This window comes from Haliaeetus albicilla, chromosome 9, assembly GCF_947461875.1.
Source record: "Haliaeetus albicilla chromosome 9, bHalAlb1.1, whole genome shotgun sequence".
NCBI lineage: Eukaryota > Metazoa > Chordata > Aves > Accipitriformes > Accipitridae > Haliaeetus > Haliaeetus albicilla.
Window position 1 is genome coordinate 29,549,298 of NC_091491.1, and position 15,008 is coordinate 29,564,305.

The 15,008-nt window shown below is 56.7% G+C and overlaps 1 protein-coding gene across 5 annotated transcripts; it reads left to right on the top strand.

Moving 5' to 3' along the window:
- Positions 1–2,408: 2,408 nt before the first annotated feature.
- On the top strand, positions 2,409–10,218 carry TMEM44 (transmembrane protein 44). 5 transcript variants are annotated; one of them, XM_069792359.1, is made up of 11 exons: positions 2,409–2,679; positions 2,760–2,883; positions 3,146–3,239; positions 3,528–3,700; positions 4,086–4,223; positions 4,506–4,676; positions 4,819–4,944; positions 5,436–5,540; positions 5,857–6,015; positions 8,720–8,904; positions 9,404–9,522. In XM_069792359.1, the coding sequence occupies exons 1-10, from the start codon at positions 2,546–2,548 to the stop codon at positions 8,864–8,866; spliced, it is 1,371 nt and encodes a 456-aa protein (XP_069648460.1). In that variant the 5' UTR covers positions 2,409–2,545; the 3' UTR covers positions 8,867–8,904; positions 9,404–9,522. The 5 variants fall into 5 exon arrangements, with proteins under 5 accessions (XP_069648460.1, XP_069648457.1, XP_069648458.1 ...); XM_069792356.1 differs by having other exon boundaries at positions 4,137–4,223; XM_069792357.1 differs by having other exon boundaries at positions 4,137–4,223; positions 8,720–8,876; positions 9,404–9,512.
- The last annotated feature ends 4,790 nt before the right edge of the window (positions 10,219–15,008 follow it).

Here is a 15,008-nt window from a genome sequence, read left to right on the forward strand (position 1 = left end):
GTTTGTTACATTTTGAGACACTATTGCTCCTCTCTTTTTTTTTTTTTTTTAAAGCTTGTTTGTTGATTTGACAGAACACTTTAATATGTGTTGAAAAATGAGGTAAAAGGATCTTTATTGCCCTCTTCCTTCTCTGCTATACCAGCCCTATTCTCTAGAATCCGGTACTGAAACCACTCCCTATTTCCAGTTTAAGGCAGAGCAGAGCATGGCACACTGCAAGGAAAATGCTGCTTTTATGTCCTTCACACTGAGCTGGTATCAGTTGTTTTTCTGTGTGACTTCCCATTGGTATTTTAAAACATTAGCTCTGTGTGACAGGCCAAAAATCTGGTGCTAATTTGTCCTTAAATATATTTGAGATTTTACTTCCTATACGGCATCATGTTCCGTCTCACTGACCTGTCATTGACCTAGTCCCGGAAGTGTCATAATAGCAGACTTTAATGAGTACATTAGTATTTGATGCTAAAAAGACAGTACTTACTTGGGGTCAGATTTAAGTGAGATTCACTCCTTTGTTGCCCTCCTGAGAAAGTATTTGTGTACTTGGACAGTGCTTTTCCTTCCTAGTCCAGCACAGGGAGTAATGATAGGAGTGGAAAGGCTTGCAAAGACAAGTTGTGCTTTGTTTTTAGGTGGTGAAGCAGACTAATAGATGACGCTGGTCTCTGATACTAAAAAAGGGATTGCTGTCTTGTAATTTTGTACTTTTTAGGCCTTAAGTGTGGATGGAGAGATGAAAGCAACTGCTGAGCAAAGCCACAGCAGATGTGGGGCATGCAACCAAGCTGGTTTTGGCTTTGTGACCCTTGGTGTGCTTGTCCTGTACACAGTGCAAACTGGCTGTATGCAGAGCGTTCTCTGACAGCAGAGCTGTTGCCTCAGCTCCTGCTTCCCCTGGAGTCCCTGCTCTCAAGTTCTTAATTACATCACTGGAGGGAAGATATTTCCCTGCCACCTGTAAAACTAAAGCATAATTATACTGAATGAGTATGGTCAATGGTATTTTAAGTCAGTCTACCATAGCAGAAAGTAGATTCTCAGGAGAGACTGTTTAATCTGGTTCACTTGGAGAAGGTGATTTTTGCCTTTGTTTCCTAAAGAGGTTGTGCCCTAGCCAAATTGGTCTCTGATCAGACTTCCCCACCCTCCTTGGAGGAATGGTTTCTGCTTTTGTACCTTATAATACTTCAGGGACCTGATTGCTCAGAAATGCCCATTTCTTTTTGCCTTGTCTTGTGTGAAGCTATTACCTGTCAAATTGATTTAGGGGTATTGTTTATTGAAGTTTTAAAATATTTTTTCTATTCTCTTTCTCTACTTTCAAAGCATTTTGAATTCTTAGATCTTGTTGCACGTACCTGAATTTTCTTCTTTTGCGTTCTCAGCCCTTTCCTGCCAGCTGGATCTTCATGAGCCTCCTTGCTGGCCAGGCTGTGTCCTGGTGTAGACTCTTCCAAATCTAGTGACTAACAGAAATCCCCAGGGCCTGAGACTTGGGATGACTTTGCTTGTTGCTCACAGAAACATTTGGCCACAAGACCTGCTAAACCACTTCCACTGTTTGCATGAGTGAATGGAGGATAATATAAATACAACGGAGCAAATAATGTTTGCTCAGGTTTCTTAAATGCAAACTGCTCCTTGCTGTGCTAAAGGACTCTTGCCTCAATAGAAGAAGGACCATAAACCAGAGCTGTGGACCTAAGGGCTTGTTAATATTTTATGCTGAGCAGTGGGCAAACTAGGTAGTAGGTGAGGACCATGGTTAAATTAATGCTTTCCTGTGGTGGTTTGGTCTGTTGCTGAACTGCATCCGCCCTGGCCTACCCTTGCCGGCGAATGCCGGCCGGGCCGCGTTGACAGCTCAATCCAGCGCATACAAGCAGCTGGCAGGCGTGAGGCAATGTGGGGACTGCTCTGTTGTCGAGAGTCTGCACAAAGGGGATATTGTGCTTCACCCTAGCCACCTGCGGAATGAACCTCTCTCGGCTGCTCCTGTTGCTTTCTGCAGAAGGCAAGTTTCCATTTGTGAGTGCTGTTTTCTTAAAGCGCCTTGTGCGTGTAGAGGGAGTGTGTGGGCTGCAAGCGGCTCGTTTGTTCTTTGGGATCCACAGCACTTTCAGCAATCCAGCGGTCTGCTTCCCCTTTTAGGGGGCTTTGCTTCGTAATGCAAGCAGTTCATTTTCCTGGCTCATGTCGTTACCTGCTGCACTGATACCTGCAGCAGAAACACAGAGCCAGTTTGGGAATATGGTTTAAAGCTGAACTGCCCTTTTTATGATACCTTGTGCTTGCATCATGAACTACAGTTCTCCTCCCTGCAGGGCAGGAGCTGCCATTCTTCTCCAGGTCTCTTGTGCCCAGTTTAGGGAGCCCTAGTCCATCCAGGAGTCTTTTCCCAGCAGCGTGCGGTGCTTTCTGCCCTGGGGAGCTGCTGGGTGCTGTACTGTGGACAGAGGGTGGTGCTGGGTGCCGCACCTGCGGGGCGGTGCTGGCAGCCTGTGGTGGCACTGCCTGCCTGGGGCGCTCGGAGACAGCCATGCCGGGGATGCTGGCCACGGGGCACAGCGACTCTGCCGCCTGGCCAGCGGCTTGCCTGGCTGGGGAGCCGAGCTGCGTGTCCTGGGGGCTCTGGATGCTGGCTGCGCTGTGCTGGATCGCCGCCCGCTCCCTGTAACTCCACGGGGCTGGGCTGGGCTGTGGGGCTGCTCTGCTCCGAAATCCCGCTGGAGCAGCCTGTCCCTCTGCCCTAGGCTGTCCTGCGAGTGCCCGGGGCAGGGCCATCGGCAGCCGTCCATCCCCTGCCTCCTGTACAGCTTCCTGGGCCACATCTGCAACACGGTTGGGGCGCTGCTCGCCAGCCAGCTCGGCATCCAGGTGGGCAAGGCTCTGTGCGGCAGGGTAGGGACCCCCCTGCACCCTGCCCACCCTCTGCTGCGGCCGTGGGACTCTCGCCTGCCTGCCAGAGGTGCTACTCTGCTGCCCTGGGGTGCTGGGCCTGGAGGGGGGAGGATTTTGGCAGCCTGGCTCAAGGTGGCATGGCAAACGCAGCCGTCGTGGGGGGCTGTGAGCCGCTGCCTGAGGTTTTGCATTTTGAGGAGGTTCAGCCTCCCTGTGCCATCGTCGTGTCTCTCCCCAGATCCTCACAGGCGCCTACATGGCCGTGGCCGATGTCGTCCGCTTCCTGCTCACCCTCTTTCCCCTGTGCCCGCCTGAGTCCCGTAAGACAGCAGGTTTGTGCAGGTATACCCCTCCTTGCCATCGGTGCAGGTTGGTGCCAACCCGCTCCGAGCTGAGGGTTTCGGGGAGCGCTGCGTGCCCCCATCTGGGCAGCCCGGCACAGGTACCCTGGGGACAGCAGCACCTGGGGCAGTGATGTGGCACCCTGGGCAAGCAGGGGGTGGCTGGGTGGCTCCCAGGACAGGTGAGGAGTGGGGGACCCAGTGCAGCCCATGAGGGCGGGAGGGGGAAAACCTGTCTCCAAGGATGATGCCCTGAAAGCGAGCCCGTGTCCCATGCAGGTCTGCCCCGCCGGAGGAGGAGGAGGTGGCGGCGGCTGCGGGGTGGTCTGCTCGCCCTCACCCTGCCCCTGTCTGTGGGTGCTGGCAGGTCTCTGCTGGCGCCGGGCCCCCCCTGGCCCTCCCGGGGGCAGCTCAAGGGAGCCCAGCGGAGGCTGCTCGGGGCAGTGTTCGAGGTGAGCTGCCCCCTCCTCGTCCCCCCAGGGTCGGGTGGGCACAGGTAGCTGCCAGGCTCTGAGCACTGGCGGGTTCGGTTGCATTTTTCCTTTTAGCAGCCTTGGGGCCGCCCAAGCTGGCATCTCTGCTTCGCAGGGCTTCGAGTCCCTGACGTGCCCAAGGCTGGTCCAGGGGTGCTCTTTGGTCCCCCAGGACCCACCCCAGCCCCTGCACCCCAGGGGGTGGGGGCTGGGAGAGGCAGCCCCTGCACACCATGGCAGGAGGGGGGGTGAAGTCCCTGGGGTCATCGGGGGGGGGGCCTGGAGCAGCTGGTGCGGGCAGTGAGGACAGGGCTTCTGCTGGGACGTGTGTGCTGGGCTCTCTCCAGACCCCTTCTCTGGGGAGGCTGTGAAGGAGGTGTTCCCCTGCTTCCCCTGTTTCTTCTCCCTTCTTCAGGACAACAGGGAAGCGCTGGGCTTTGTCCTGGGGCTGCTCTCTGCCTTCGTTGCCCTCACGGTCAGGATCCCCGCACTCTCCAGAGCGGTAAGTGTCTGCTGGGCACGGCTGCCCTTATGTCCCCCAGTCCCAGGCAGGGTTCCCCAGCCATGACAGTGACTCCTGCATCCCATTGGAAAGCTTTGGGAGGATGCAGGCTGCCCATGTCCCCTGCACAGCCCCTCCCAGCTGTTCAGTTCTTTGGGAAGCTGCAGGGTTTGGCATAGCAGCCCCCTTCCCAGGGGGTTGCAGGGTCCCCGTGCCGGCTGCGGCAGTCTCCCCAGCGGGGGACGGGGTCCGTGGCTCCAAAGCAGTCTCTGGGTGGCTCAGTGCAGGGGGAAGCCACGCCAGTGGAGGCGGCTGTGGGCCACCCTCTGCTCGGCCGCAGCCAGCGTCCTCTACGCAGCAGCGATTGTCACCTATAGCCAGCAGCCTGCGCGCGTCCTGAGGGCCCTGCCCTGGCTCCTGATTGCCCTGGGCTCTGCTGCACTGGATGTGGTCGTATCCTTTTCCAGCTCCTCTCCCAGGGCTCTCAGCTGGCACATGGAGGAGGATGGGGCACAGCTCCTCTCCTGACCTCGGTGCCTGGGCGGGGGGAGCGGGCTCTGCTGTCACTCCAGAAATACCCTTAATGGGGGCTCAGCTCCTGTTCATCACCTGCACGGCCAAGAGCCAGGTGGGCCAGCGGCTTGTACCAGAGGTCCCTGATGCTTGGGCCCCCCTGGCTGGAGATGGAGAGGAAGGTGACAGAAGAGCAGTACAAGAAGAGGTTTTTTTTCTCTCTTTGGTTGAAGAGTGGAAAGGAGAGCTGCCCTGCTCAGCAGTGTTACTGCTCTGCCACCGCAGGGGAGGGTGGAGGGATGCTGGGGGCCAGGGCCACACAGAGGAGGGACAGCATGCTTCAGGGCATGGCTGGCACTGGGAACATCACCCTCACCACAGGACCACACGCGTTTTCCTGCTATGCTGACCTGGGAGCAGCTTGGCACTAGTGTGCAGCCCCTAGATGCTCCCTGAGCCCCAGTGGTCGCTGCAAGGGGGGAGGCTGGTGGGGGCCCCTTGCCCCCCCCCCTGCACCCTGTGGAAGGTGGGGAGGGCCTGGCTGCAGGATCCAGACGTGTCAGCTCAAGTCCCCAGTTCGTGGTGTGGCTGGAGCAACACTGCTGTTGGATGCGGATGGGTGCTGTGCCCCTTGGTGCAGGCTGTGGTGCAGGCGCAGCTCTCCTAGTTGTGGCTGACGTGGCTCACTCTCCTTTGCAGGTTGCGAACTGGGCCCCACTTAAGACGTTTCCAAAACCCAGGTCTGGGCCCAGAATGGTGACAACCAGCCACTGCTTAGACCTGATGATCAGGCTGGTGCAGCAGGTGAGAGGCTGCCAGGGCTCAGTGCACCCCCCTGGGCTGGCACAGGATCCAGGGAGGTCAGGGATGCTCTCACCCCTCTGGCAGAGAATGGGCTCTCTGTGGATGGCTGTAGGGTGTATGCGCAGATTTGGGGGTGGTGGGGAGTGGATGCATCTGCCTTGCTGTCCTGCACAGCGTGGAGAGGCCAGCAGCTTGCAGATGCTGTTGCGATGTGAGCCCCGAGGTGCTGTGCGTGTACCGGGGCTGCTGGGTTTTGGTGCTTTCCCCAGTGATGTCTCCCTTTGATGTCCTCCTCTTGCTTTCTGTCACCTCTCAGACTGGTCACAGTGTGGCAAGGCTGCCCAGGGATGCACAGATGGGTGCAGCAGGTCCCATGCCACCGCAGCCCCCTGCCTGCCCCCCGCTCCCAGCCCTGCACACGGGGCTCTCCTCATCCAGCTCTTCTGACGCTGCCTCCGTCAACTCGGAGCTCGAGGTCAGTGCCTGCTCCTGGCTCTTTAGATGCTGTTTCTTCTCTCTTGGGGCTTTGCCCTGCGGCAGCGTGTACGTTAAGGCGTCCACCCCATATGGTGACACCCCTGGTGCTGGGGACAGGTCTAGAGCCCTGTTTGGACAGGTCCATCCCAAAGCAATGCCCAGGATGCTGCTGAGGCGCACAGGCTGCTCTGTAGAGCAGAGCTCAGAAAAGGAGTGTGGAGACTAGCTTGTTCTGTCAAGGCACGGGCGAACCACCACAGCATCTGTGCATCCACTCGCACAAGTGTGCCAGCCCTGCTCGCAGCCTTGCCTGCCCGCCTGGGGAATGCCCATCCATGGCTGCTCCTGGAAAGTCTGGAACCAGGGTGAGCTCCTGGCTGTCCCACTCTTACTCAGAGAGAGTGTTTTTACTCCGAGCTGTAGCTGATGTGATCCTGCAGAGAAGCTGCTGTGAAATGAGGGGATTTCACAGGGCCCCTCTGGGTGGTGTTACATTGGCCCTTCTCTGCCTCCTAGTTAGTGGAGTTTTATTATCAGGAGAGGAGCAAGACTTGTACCTTTTCAGAGCTTCCCTGCTACCTCCTGGTAGTCTTGCTTAGTTTCTCCTAAGGGCTTTTTCCACTCAGGCTGCTGCTGTTGGCTGCAAGAGAGTTTCAGTTCAGGTCGCCCTGGTGCAACACTGGCCCCAGTTCTGCCCTAGAGGTCCAGAAGGCTGGGGCTGTTCTTCACACACAGGACTCACCATTGCATGTCAGAGCTGCTGCCTAGGCCACCAGTCTACTAGAAAACGAGCTTTGCAGAGTCTGTTTTGGGGGAGAGCAATATATTTTACTCTATCCCTGAAAATGGAGGCATCACGGGTGAGCAAGTGAGAGGGATGCCAGAATGCACTCACCAGCTGCAAATCTCTGAGCTGCTCTGCTGTGGGGTGCTGTGGCTCTTCTAACGCTGCAGTCCATGGCAGGTGATGTGCGAACCTCGCTCCCTTCAGCTTGGCAGAGCCAGCACTACACCAAAGAGTCCTTTTCCCGTCACCCCCCTGCAGACCCCGCCGTGTGGCTGTCGGGGTCAGGTGTCTCTGATCTTTTCCTGACGTCTCAGCTCCAGGATCGGTGGGATGCTGACTTTTGCACCAGGGAGTCCCGCAGCAAGGGGCTGCCATGTGTGCATCTCGCCAGCTTTCTGCAGTCGCTGCCTGTTCCAAAAAATACTTCGTTACTTCTCTGGAGGAGGCTGAAATCCTTCCCTCCTGCCGTTAGGGGCCGGCCTTTCCAAGGCAGAGGGAGAGCAGCCCTGGCCGCACAGGCGGGTGTCCCCAGCCCAGCAGCGTTGGGTCCTGTTCCAGTTTGGGATCCCAGCAGAGGGGCAGGTCCCCAGGGACTCCCCCCCCGCACGCACCCCTGCAGAGTGGTACACGAACTAGCTATCCCAGGAGCCTGCCCAAGGAGGTGGTCAAGAGGACCACGGTGGCAAAAGCGGCTCTTGCCCTGGCAAGTGAGGGGCTGTGCCCAGGGCCTCTCGGGCTGTTTCTGTGAAGTTAAGCAGCTCTATCCTGGTTGTCCTGAAACACCATTGCTTAAAGTAAGACCCAGCTTTTTTTTTTTTCCTTCCCCATCTGCTCACAGCTCTTTCCCTGCTCCTGTGAGCTTTACGCCATTGCCTGGCCTCAGCAGGTTCTTCAACTCGACATGTCTGTGAGGAGCAGCATTGTACTCTGTCACCCCCACTGTGTGGTGGCTCTACTCCAGCTTTTTTCCTGAGTTTTTTTCTTTTTATTTTAATTTCCTTTTGCAGCAAAAATACTGGGGAAAAATATCACTGGGCTGCTGAGAGAGAAGCAGGGAGCAGCTCCCCAGGGTACCTCAGAGTATGATCTCTCAGGGCTAAATGCCTGAGGTGCCCAAGACATCTTGGGACATGAGAGGTCATGGTGAGGACAAGAGGAAAAGAAACTGCTCCTGAGTCAGAGGAACTCTGCCCCAGTGTTTTTTCTTGCTGCGGCTGTGGGAAAAGGGTCTGTCCCGTGGGTGGTGTCAGGGCTGGAGGGCTGTGCTTGCTAGGTGGAGCAGACTTGGGTTTGTTCTCCTGGAAATGTCCCCCTCTGATCCCCAGACCCTTGTCATTTGGGAGTCATAGCAACTAAGGCAAAGAAACAGAAACATCGTTGTGTCCCTGACGGGAAGTTCCCGCAGTCCAGCCAGGCTTTTGCTGCCTGCACAGAGCAAAGGGAAGCTGGAAGCCTCTGCGGATCCCCTTTGTGTTGGCCGGTGCCGGTGAACCAGCCCGAGCTTCAGCTGGGGCTTCAGAGTTCTTAGCAAGAGTTGTCTCTGCTTGGTGGCTCTCAGAACTGGCTAGGCTCATGGCAGTGTGGGGGGATGCTCAGGAACTCTTGCTGGGGGGGGTCCCACGGAACAGGGATTCTCCCTCTCTTGACACATGCCATGTCTCACTCGGCCACCACCCGGTGTGCTTATGAGCCCTCTCCTCAGAGTGCCTGGGTGGGAAGCGCATGAGAAAAATGGAAACCAGTGTTGTTCTGCTTTGAGCTTTGCTTGCGTTGTTGTGGAGAAAGGGAGAAACAAATACTTTCTAGTTTCAGATATAGCCAGTTCCCCTTTCTGGAAGGAGGCGGTGCAGGCCCAGTGCTGCCCAGGGCTCCCTCGCACCCGGCTGTGCCACTGCCTGCTCCTTGCTTTTCACAGTGGGACTTTGAAGATGCGACAGTGCAGTGGAGCCAGCCCAGCCCTGCTGCTCAGCCTTGCTCTGTGCTGTGCCCAGGCACCTTCGGACAACCTGCAGCCCCTCCGAGATGCCCCGAGCACCCGTCCCCCTGGCTGAGCAAGCAGTAAACGGCAGAAGGTGCTTCCTCGGGGCTCCCCTGGGAAAGGTGATAAGCTCTGGGCTGCCATCACAGGCTGCCATGCCATACTGTGCCTGGAGCGCTGCCTCAGTGGAACAGTGACAGCTTCCAGCACCTCCTTTCACCCTTGTCCTGCTGCAAAGGGGTGTGGGGGTCCCCCTTCTCCGACTCTGTTGGCTGCACTTCTCGGAATTGGGGCTGAGGGAGGGGTACAGCCTCGTGGCTGGGTTTAAGCCCAGCAGTCTCCACTTTTGGTTGGGCTGGTGTTTTCCTCAGCATCAGGGGTTACAAGTCCTGGCCAGTCATGCTCTGCAGACTCTGGAATTGAAGCCCGTTATCTGCCCAGCATGGCAGGAGACAGGGACAGTCCCCTCTGGTGGCTGCCACGCTTCCCAGTCATCCCTGACTGCTGAACACTAGCACCGCGAGCCAGGGACGAGCGAGACAGAAACCCATCTGGAAGGTTATACATGTCTTAAGTGCTGTATGTGGGGGACTGACCCATTGCTCGTGGTCTGCCTTGCAGGTGCTGGCTGCCGTAAAGGAGACTGCTGCTAATTCCTGCAATGGGGAGGTGAATTTCTTGCCCTGGGATGATTTTGTGCCTCAAAATGTGTGTGGTGCAGACCAGAGGAAGCTGCAGAAATGTAGGAGACAATGCAAAGGTCAGGAGGGAGCAGCCAGTTTGCATTCACAGGGCTGAGCACGTTCAAGCACCTTGGGCCACGTGGGCACTGGTGAGGCTGCAGCTGCAGTGCGGGGATCCCCAGGACCCTGCAGCCTACGCTGATGGATTTATTGCACATGAAGTACTGCTTTGTCTCTATCTTTCAAACCCACGTGTTGTGCCCTGCTGCCCAGCCCTGGGTGGCCTGGACACTCAACTGGAGCAAGAAGATCCAGGATGGGGGCTTGGGGACCTGCCTGGCTGCTCTCCTGCTCATCTCTGGTACAGAGCACAGGGGAAGAGAAGAGCTTTCCACACAGGAGAGCAGTGGAGAGAAAAACTGGGGCCGGTTTGTTCCCTGCAGCTGGAGCTTAGCTCTTTGCCTCAGGGTGGGTGGTGGTGGCTCCTACAAGGAGCACATCAGGGAAAGAACCTTTGCTGTAGCCCTGGGCTGATGATGTCTCCCACGGTCTTTTCTGAGGTGCTGGTGGCTTGCAGCTGCCCCTCCTTCTCAATGGCATGCATCCTCCCCTGGCTTCTGGACTTTGCTCTGGCTAAATAAACTGGAAGGAAGAAAGAAACAGGAGACTGTAGTGTTTCAACACCATGGTGAAATCTCATCCAGCCATGCTGCCTGGCACTGCCATTGCTCCAGGTGAATGGCTGAGCTGGCATTTGCCTCAGGCAGTGGAAAACGCACAGCTCCTTAACCGGGTGAGGCTTAGCAGGTTGAGGATGGGGGCCTGGGGTGGCCAGACCCTGCCTGGTTTGCCTGCAGCAGCAAAAGGAGCCTTTGCAGAGCTCCTGCTGATAAGAAGTGCCTGCATTCATGTTTCCAAAGGCCCCAGCGAACTGCTGAGTGGCAAGGCTCAGAAATCCAGACGCCAGACAATGGAAAGGCTGGAAACATAAAGGAAAGGAAATTCTTCTGCTGTATTGCCTTTCCTATGGCGATAAGATAACCCAAAGTGAAACAAAAGTCTCCACTGCAGACGGTGGGGTGGGCACCTCAGCTGCTTTCTAAAGCACAGGATGATGTCTGCATGAGCTGGGATCTCCGGAGCCGGCGGGGCGCAGCCGCTGTGCGTGGCTGTTGCATGGGCGTGCAGTGGGCAGCAGTGTTTGTGGTGCTTTGCAATGAGTCTTGAAGCAACAGGTAACCTGGCCCACTCCTGCTCCATCCCATGGGACCATCCATGTCCTTCATTTACACACTGACTAGAGAAATCTTACTTTAAATACTCTGGAAGAGCTGAGAAAAACGAGGCCCCAAGATTTGCTAGTGATACATAATTATTGGGTGTATGAACATCCCAAAGCTGGTGGCAGAATGTGTTGAAAGGGTCTAGCGTTGCTGAGTGGCTGGGGGACAGAGTGACAGGTGATATTACGTGTCAGAGTGGTGGGGACAGGGACAGAGAGCGTGTCCACGCCGGCAGGGCTGGGAGCAGGATTAGCTGCTGCTGTAGAGGAGGCTCGTTGTGGGAGCGCAGTGCTGTGTAGGAGCTGCTAGGGCAAGGGCTGCAAGGAAATCTGTGCTATGCTGGTGTGTGTATAGTGCTGGGCATCCACCCCTCCAGAGCGCTTGGAGCTACGTAGGCCACAAGAAGAGGAGCAAGGGGCACGGATGGCATCTGAGTAAGGATGGAGGTGAGCCTCTGAAGAGGTGTCCTGTCCCAAAGAGGGGATGTGATGGGGGGTGGGTACCACTGGAGTAGCAGAGGAAAGGAAAGGACAAGTGCCTCTGCTGTGTCTCAGAGCATGGGGACAGGGAGGTCTGAAATGAAGCTGGCCCAAGATGAGTTCAGATTACAGCCTGCAGGCTCAGAGCAGGCCCAAATTAACTGCGGAAATCATTGTGGGCTATTTTGGGCAGTGAGTCTGGGATGAATGATGAGCACAGATCAGGGAGGCAGGCCAGGGCTGCCCCTCCAGCTCAGGAAGCCCCTGGGCTGTGGCCACTGGGAGCAGCAGGGCAGGCTGCAGGAGGTCACCCTGCACTGCCCTGCTCTGCTTTGGCCCCAGAAGCGAGTCTCTGGTCTGCCCCAAGAGCTGCTTTTGCGTCCCGTCATTAACAGTTGAACTTCAGACAACAGTGGGATGGGTGCGGTGCCTGGTGGGGGGTTCCCAGGATGGGAGCTGCAAAGGGGCACAATGGCATTTGCTCAGGCTGCGGAAGGGGTTGCTGCAGGCTGCAGGGACCCCGGTGAAAGGAGAAGCTGTGTGGGAGGGTGCTGGGGCTCCGGCACATCACACATTACTGTGGTTTGCACCTCTGCAGGGGCTACACTTGCTCTCTGCCCCGGGGTGCAGCAAGGGGAGATCAGTGTTCTCAGCCCTTTCAGATTTTGTATTCAATCCACCTGGTTTTTTTCCCCTTTGGTTTTACACTGATGGCCCAGCTCTGGCAAGTGGAGGACTGAGCTGTAGGCATAGGGAGATGTGCAGGAATCAGGACAGCAGCAGCTCTGGTCAGATGGTTGTGATGCTTGCAGCATCTGGCAGTCTGTCTCTTCATCCTACCTTGGGGAGCAGGACCCGACAGCAGACCGAAGAAGGGCACAAAGCACCGTAAGACCCGGCAGGTGTTGCACACCTGTGCAGCTCAGTTTGCTGTAATCTCTCTGCCCACTCCCTGTAGTCCTTGTTGGCTGCTTCTGCTGGGGTACTTGGGGAGCTACCGCTGGCACCAGCACCTCTGACGGAGATCACCTCCCCAGCAACCACAGTCATACTTAAGGAGATGAAGAGCTCTTCCCAACACAGAGCACACTGGTGCATTCCCAGCACTGCTGCCAGGCCAGACCTGCTGCAGCCATGTGTTGCACAAGCAGTCGCACAATGAGGTTGGCTGCATGCACCTGGCATGGCCCCTATGCTGTTACCTCTCCCAGGCAAGTGAACCGAGCATGCCAGCCAGGCGTCCCCCGTGGGACATCATTGCAGGCTTGTGCTGGCTGTCCCCATGGCTGTCACAGTCGCCTTTGGGGTCTTTCCTGCCTTGTGGCTTGCAGCAGAGGTGAGCCGAGCACCCGCTGCTCCCTGCTCTGCCAGGGGACGTGGTTTGTGGGGTGTCTGGATCCACTCAAGAGGTTCTTTTGGCCCTCCCAGCCCTGCTGGGGAGGGTCCCCAGGCAGCCTTGCAGCAGCAGGGAGTGGAGAGATGGCAGGAGTGACCTGCTCTCCTCCCTGCAGGGATGGTCTGCAGGCGGAGGTGGGCTTGTGGGCTGCTCTTGGGCTTCCCGGTGAGATGACATAAGCTCTTCAGGCGATGAACTTCTTTGCCCTGGGACTGGGAACAACGTGTCTCCTGTTGCAACTGGTGTTTCAGGCACTGAGCTGTCCTTGTGGTCAGGCTGAGAGTCCCTGAGATGGTCAGGACAGCCACTGGCTGCACTGGGTCCTTCGTGCCATGGCAGCGTGAAGCTGACTGACTGCCTTTGAAGTGCCCTGTACCACTCTTGCGCTGCTGTTGGACAGGATCTGAGCAGCCATTGTGCAAAGCAAAACAAACCCTATCGTGTCAGAGGCTCGGAGGGTGGCTCTGCTTCCAGCTGCGGGGCTGAAGAGGGAGCGCAGCCCTGCCAGAGCCCGCTGATAACCATCTCCCCTTGCAAAAGAGTTCAAGTCCCTGCTCCCCTCCCGGCGGGTGATGTCACCTTATCAGCACTTGAAGGCTCCCGACAAAGGGATCAACCTAACTTCAACCGCATTCCCACCTGCAGACACAATGTACAGGGCGCAGCCAAATGAGCGGGGCCAGGGCCCCCCATGCTCTTTCGCCTTCGGGAGGGTCGCAGCTGCCCAGACCCCGCACGGTGCAGTGTTGGGGCCGGGAACAATAGTGGCTGTGGTGTTGCTGCGGCCAGGGTGGGCGATTACCGAAAATCATGTGCTTACCCCGGCCGCGACAGAGGCAATATGTCAAAGTCCCATTCTCCTTTCCCTGATAAGATAGGGCTCGTGGAGTACAATAATGCTTTCCTGAGATACAATTGTGGCTCTTCTACCCGGCACACACGCAGGGGAGGCTAATTTTGGCCTTGCTGGGCTGGCAGTGGGTGAGAGGAGGCCTCTGTCTGTGCCAGGGCTGCAGTCCAAGGGACAAAGCGGCTCTCTGAGCCCCGAGGACCAGGACAGCCCTGGGGACAGCAGGGTCATGCTGGCTCCTGCAGGCTGGCACGCTCCCTGCTCCTTGCTGGCACTCCTGGAAGGTGCCATGCCTGCAGAAGAAGCTGTTGTCACTGGCTTCGTGATACGGAGCCCACACGATGCGGCACAATGCTGCAGTCCTGCCAACGCCTGGTAAGCCCTGCCTGAGGCTGGGGCAGCCAGGATCATCAGCACTCGCCCTTACCCTTGCAGGCACCTAATGCACGTAGCTGCACCCTCACACCCTCTTCCCTCCCGTGCTTTGAATGTTATCCCGTCCTAAAGGCAGCACCGTGATGCAAGGCCAGTGTTCATGCCCTGGCCGAGGAAAGCTGCCCGATCCCAGCTGTCTGCACCATGGCTCGCTGGCCAAGCACGGGCAGGAAGGCGATCTCAGCTGCTTGCTGCAAGCCAGTCCCTCCGCAGGCAGCTCCAGTGCCACAACAATCTCAAGAAGAAAGCACTAAATGGCACCACTGACAAAGCCAGACCTTATGAAATCCCCAGCCTCCCTGGGAACCAGACCTTTTTAATAATATATATAATATTTGTAGGTGCTGGATCTGGCCTTCCTCAGGAGGGTAACGAGCAGCACACCCCTCCAGCAGAGCCAGTGTTTCCATTTTGGCATATTGCTTGGGATGCACTTTCTGCACAGTTTGAAATCTGAGCATAATACTATCTTCATGAACCACATTCACCAGTCTGATAATGTGACCCGACAAAAGGTCAATGGAAAAGTTAATATAATTTATTGGCTGATTTAAAAAAAAATCTAATCATCTGTTTTTCCTTTTTCCTGACCCCCCACCCGCACCCAGCGCCCTGCTGACATTTTCCAGCCATTCCCAAAACAATAGCCAGGGTGGGAATGCTCTGAGTGGGCGCAGTTTTGGAGGAGGCTTTTCCTGAAGGGCTATAGCCACATCTGTCTGCTTGGCTCACCCTCCCCGAGAGGTGTGCAGGGGATGCTCTGCTCAGCCAAGCTCACCAGCCTGGCCAGGGACAGGGCTGGCACCAGGTCAGGTTTGAGCAGACCTAATGGTTTCAGTACATTTGCTGGGTGTCCTCTGCTCCATGGAGTGACTTGAGCTCACCTGCTTTGGGCTGGAAGGGGGACATTCATCTCTGCTGGTTTTGTAGCTGTGGACAGGAGGGAAGGAGGGTCCAGCCAGGTCCCTGGGTGTCAGGCACAGCTGCTGGAGCAGTTTGGCCAGATGTCTTGGATGAAGCCCTGAAGAGCCCCAAGAACATCCTTTCCATGGACACAGCTCTTTGGGGAGGTCCTGTCAGCACATGCTATGCTGCCTTGC

Excerpts from the sequence above, each read along its gene's own strand:
- TMEM44 (XM_069792359.1), top strand. The coding sequence starts at position 2,546 with ATGCCGGGGATGCTGGCCACGGGGCACAGCGACTCTGCCGCCTGGCCA. Across the intron at positions 4,945-5,435 it reads GAAGAGCAGTACAAGAAGAG|GTTGCGAACTGGGCCCCACT; the intron begins GTTTTTTTTCTC and ends TCTCCTTTGCAG. Across the intron at positions 6,016-8,719 it reads CCGTCAACTCGGAGCTCGAG|TGGGACTTTGAAGATGCGAC; the intron begins GTCAGTGCCTGC and ends TGCTTTTCACAG.